The sequence below is a fragment of the Trichechus manatus genome, unplaced genomic scaffold, assembly GCF_000243295.1.
Source record: "Trichechus manatus latirostris isolate Lorelei unplaced genomic scaffold, TriManLat1.0 scaffold00030, whole genome shotgun sequence".
In the NCBI taxonomy this organism is placed as follows: Eukaryota; Metazoa; Chordata; class Mammalia; order Sirenia; family Trichechidae; genus Trichechus; species Trichechus manatus.
In genome coordinates, this window is record NW_004443966.1 from 20,686,713 (window position 1) to 20,692,194 (window position 5,482).

The 5,482-nt window shown below is 37.6% G+C and overlaps 1 protein-coding gene across 1 annotated transcript in view; it reads right to left on the reverse strand.

The window, feature by feature from the left end:
• The window catches only part of SIN3A (SIN3 transcription regulator family member A), a 41,203-nt gene extending 35,744 nt beyond the window's left edge, over positions 1–5,459 (reverse strand). The window contains exons 1-2 of the mRNA XM_023729869.1: positions 3,734–5,459; positions 324–343 (exon numbers count right to left, since the gene is read on the reverse strand). Coding sequence (XP_023585637.1) covers positions 324–343; positions 3,734–3,941 — 228 coding nt within the window. The 5' untranslated portion in view covers positions 3,942–5,459. The remainder of the gene's footprint in view (positions 1–323; positions 344–3,733) is intronic.
• Positions 5,460–5,482: the final 23 nt, after the last annotated feature.

A 5,482-nucleotide genomic window follows, 5' to 3' on the forward strand; every position in this document is an offset into this window, starting at 1 on the left:
ATAAAATGATACTCGTGAAGAGTGTGCTTCTTAGCTCAAGTAGATACATGAGACTAAATGGGCAGCTTCTGTCTGGAGGTAGGATGAGAAGGCAGAGAGGGTTAGGATCTGGTTGAATGGACATGGGAAATCAGGGGTGGAAAGGAGGAGTGTGCTGTCACAATATAGGGAGAGCAATTAGGGTCACACAACAAAGTATATAAATTTTTGTATAAGAGACTAACTTGAAATGTAAACTTTTACTTAAACTACAATATACAAAAAAAAGTAAAAGAAAAAATAAAGGTTACTCCTTACATTGAACTTAAAAAAAAAAATCCTACTCGAAAGACTACATAGGAGCCTTAGGGGACAGTGAATTTATATTAATGGGGGAGGAACAACTCAGAAAAGGAGGGTGAGAATGGTTGCACTACTCCAAGAATATAGTCAATGTCACTAAATGGTACATGTAGAAATTGTAGAATTGGTGTATGTTTTACTGTGTATATTCTTAACAACAACAAAACAAATAAAACTTAAAAAAAAATCCTAATATATCACAGGCCAATGCTTTTATAAAATACGATAAAAATGAATTACTAGAAAAGTAAAAAGGAGAAGCTTTGGTGGCAAAGTGGTTAAGTGCCTGGCTGCTAACCCTTTGTGGGAGAAAGATGTGGCAGTCCGCTTCTGTAAAGATTATAACCTTAAAGGGTAGATCTAGTCTGTCGCTCTGCTGGCGTAGTGGTTAAGAGCTCAGCCACTAACCAAAAGGTCGGCAGTTCAAATCCACCAGCCGCTCCTTGGAAACCATATAGGGCAGTTCTACTCTGTCCCATAGGGTCACTAGGAGTCGGAACCGACAATGGCACCTAACAACAACATGAATCGGAATAGACTTGATGGTTATGTTTTTTTGTTTTTAAGAAAAGTGGAATTAAAGATACCTAGCCACATACTATATGATTCCATTAATACGGGAAGTCCAGAATAGAGAAATCTATCGAGACAGAAAGCAGATTAGTGGTTGTTTAGGGCTAGGAGGATGAGGGGATGGGAGGATGGACAGCTTAAGAATACAGAGTGTTTCCTCTTGAGGTGATGAAAAATGACTGTTGTGATTGGTGGCACACGTCTGTCAATATACTAAACAATCACTGAATTGTATACTTTAAATGGGTGAATAATATGGCATATGAATTATATCTCAATAAAGCTATTAAAAAAAGACAAATAAGGTTATAATTTTTATTATTAGATGCAACTGCTATAAAAGTTTCTAAACACTCTCAATTCCTGTACTTATCACACACTAATACAGTATACAGACCAGCCCTCTGTGGACCATACTTCAAATAGCACTGATATAGATACATATATTTTAACATGATTTAACATTAAAACTTTTAAATAAGGAGACTAAATAACACCAAACTTTTCTTTCTCTAAGCAAAGAAAATGAAAAATTTTCAAATTCCCATAAAATTCTAAATATTACTCTGGGAGGAAACAGAGAAACTACTTCTAAATCCACAGAAACAATACAAGATAAATTAGGAGTAAAAGGAAAGCTATTCAGACAATTCTAAAAGCTCTAATTTACCTCTCACAAGAAGGGTTATTATTCTGAGCTGCTTTATTCCAACATGTATGTGTTGAACAGGTTTCTACAAGAATAACTGGACTTTACAAATATTTGAGATGGCTGGTTTTATATGGGCATGTTATAGTTTCTGTAGGAAAAAATGTAACTACCCCAAGTGTAGGAAACAGTTGTGAACCTGTTCAGATAATAAAAGTAATCACCAAAGGAAAACAAGCAGACTTTCTTTCTTCTGAGTCCTAACTTTAAAGGTTACTGTAAATCTGTAGCAGTCCTCTGCAGTCAGTCCTCTGACTGCTGCCCCAGCCCCATATTAAGGCATTACACTGTTCCAAGGGAGACTCTTCAGGAAGAGTGAAAATAAATCACCATTTCCTAACTTCACCTGATTGTTTCCTTAGAATAAATTCCTAGAAATGGAACTGCTAGGTCAAAAGATAACTAAAGAATGTGACGCAAACTGCCAAACTGCTCTCCAGAAAGATTACACCAATTTATACTCCCAATACTGGCTTTTTAAAAATCACTACATCAAGTTAGGTTGAAGGAGGTCTCTCCAGGCCAGTTAAATAAATTACAGTTCATACTGACCTGGAATGGAACACTATGCATGCAACCCTTAAAAATAATGGAATTACAGTACTGAAGTAAAAAAATAAAAAAATTACTGGGATCTATCCAAACACATTCAAAGGAGCCCTGGTGTGCAGTGGTTAAGTGTTCAGCTGCTAATAGAAAGTTCGGTGGTTCAAACCCACCAGCTGCTCCACAAGAGAAAGATGTGGCAGTCCGCTTCCCTTGGAAACTCTATGGGACAGTTCTGCTCTGTCCTGTAGGGTTGCTATGAGTCGGAATCAACTCAATGGCAATGGCGGGTCTCCGTATATACTCAGGCAGAAAGTTGTCCACTATAAATTAAGTGAAAAGAACAAACTGCAGAATAGTATGTACTGCATGATTCAATTTATGTTAAAAAAAAAAAAAAAAAGTGTATCTAGCTAGGTAAATACAAATATTCTTGCATTTGATTAAAAAAATTTGGATATCCAAAAAATGCACCGGTGGGAGGCAGTCTCAGGGGTCAGAGGAAGAAGTCATTTTATATCCTTTTTTTTAAAAAACCATAATGGCATATTTACTTCCATAATTAAAAAGGACAATAAACAAATTTCTTCCATTTGTACAAAACAGAATAAGTAGATGAGATGTGTGATCAGTGCCGGTCAGGATGTGGAACAACAGGAATAATTACATACAATGCTGAGGGGAATATAAACTGGCACAACTTTGAAAACAATTAGGCATTACTGACTAACGCTGAGATGCACAAACTCTATGATCCAGCAGTCCCTCTCCCAGATGATCAAGAAACTCTTCCTCATGTGCCCTCAAACCTGCTGAGTGATCTGCAACAAGACAAGGGGCTTGCTCCTGAATGAAAATCAACTACTTCACTAATAAGCACTCTGCTTAATTCAGCTGCCTTTTTTTTTTTTTTTTTTAAATTTGAAAGCAAGACTCTCCTGATAAGGAAGTAATGCATTGATTTACATTCTGGTTCAAGCTTATCTTGTTGTAGATTGCCACTGTGAGTAGTATTGCGCTACAAGAAGTACATACAAATGTTCACAGCAACACCTCTATAATAGCAAAAAACTGGCAACAGCCCAACTGTCCGTCAACAGAATAAATAAATAAATTAGGTATATTCATATTTTTTATACCAGAGTGAAAATAACTCAATTACAGCTACACATAAAAATATGGGTAAGCCTAGGAACCACACTGAGAGAAAACAAAATGCGTCAAAGAAGGAAAAAGAAAAGTTTCTATTTACATAAAAGTTCAACTACATCCAAACTAAACAAAAATACTGTTTACAGCTATAAACAAAAATAATAAAAACTAAAGAAAAGAGAACGATAAACACAATGTTCCAATTAGTGGCTACCTCTGAGAGGAGGGAACTTCAAAGGTTACGATGACATTCTTTTTTTTAACCTGCGTAGTGGGTACACAAGTGTACACTGTTTTTGTTATTTTCAATACCTTATACACACTCCATTTCTTTAAATGTCCAATTCAATGCTTAATAAAAAAAATTTTAATTGAATGAAATCACTATCCCTCCTCCCTCACCTCATCTACATGGTTGGCCCCAGCGTACCTGATAGCTGGGTGTCACAGAGTACTGAATCCCCGTGGCTGACTGCATGGTGTCAGACACCGCTTCATACACGGGAGGGGCAGGGGCAAGCACCCGGTGCTGGTGAGGAAAAGCCTCCGTGCTGCCAGGGATCCGACGCTGCTGGGCCGCATACACCGGTGACTCCTGGTCATCCAAACGTCGCTTCATTCTGCACTCATGCTCAGGGATGCACTACAAAACCTGCAGGAGCCAAAAACAATGGCATCCAAATCAATTCCCACTCCAGTATATCGGTACAACTTAGGACCAGTCACTCAAGCATAAGCTCCACTCCCAGACCGATTATCTACTTCATCTTAGATATAATCACAGAGCAGTTCAAGTATATAAACAAACATACAGAGTGAACAGGTTATCATAATTGAAAAAAACAAAATTTTAAATAACACTTTTAATAAATTTGGTACTACAGAATTGAAAAATAACCTCCAATTTAAACACATACAATCTTTTTTTTTTTTAGTCTCTAGTTTTCTCCCCAAATGCTATCCTAATATTCATTACATATTCACATGCTACAAAAATATTCAAGCACTTCTTCCTAACTTCTCTCAACACCCAGTACTGTGATTGTGGTCTAATTTTAAAAGCCTCGATTGTTTCAACAATTAAATGGTAGGGTGGAAAGAGCACTGCACCAGAAGGAAGAGGACAACGGCTCTAGACTTGACACCTTAAGAAACTGTACATTTTTCAATAAATTCCTCATTCTGTGTGAGCTTCCCTTTCCCCAACTATATAATAAGAAAGATGGAATAGGTAGTCTCTTAGGTTTCTTCTGGCTCTAACACTCTTCAACACCAAGGAGATTTCAGGATACCCTAGCTTGAATAATCCCCTCTCTGTGGAGGACTTTCCTTCCTGAAAGACACAAAAAGTCTAATAAAACTATGGTCAAGAATCAACTTGGGTCTTTCAGAACTCTTCCAACGCCAGTATCACTGACACAAGCATGATGCACCATTAGTAAGAAAGAACGCTCCAGCCACCCAAAGACTAAATGAGGCTAAGCCTTACCACTTCCCCAGTCACAAATCTCTTAAATAAGACACCACTACTGTGGTAAAAAGATAAAGAATATAGGAACAGTGGGAGATCTAAACCTAACAAGCCACCACCTCATCTGAAGTACAGCCTTTTTGTAAATGAAAAAAAAACCTTTCACCTAATTTCTAAGTCCACCTACTCCATGGGAGTATACAAACTCCAAGGGAGAAGAAGTCCTCATAGGGACTCCCCAAGGCTGCTTCACCTCTTCTGTTTTCACCGTCTTCCTCAGCCTGCCTGCTACTCTAATCCCGAACCTTGAAATAAGGTGTTCTCAGGTTTTTCTCACATTTCACAAACCTAAGTTTGTTAAACCCTGTAGTTAGACCCTGACACAGCAACACAACCAGTTACTTTGCAAGTCGGCCATTTTTAGTATCTTTTTGTAAACCTCAAGCCACAAATATGCTCTTTCTATTGCTACAACTTTAGATCAAAGGACTAAGTTTCCCAAGTCTGTATGTGATACGACGTTGAGCCTGGTTAACTAGAGTCGAAAACACTGCTGACAGCTGCTGAGGAGAAATAATTTAAAATGTCTGAACTGGTTATGTTTTCGTAGGCTTTTCTAGTATCCAGTAGCATATGCAGCTTAATATTTCTAAACTTCTCAGATACTATAAGAGATTGGAAATATAGAT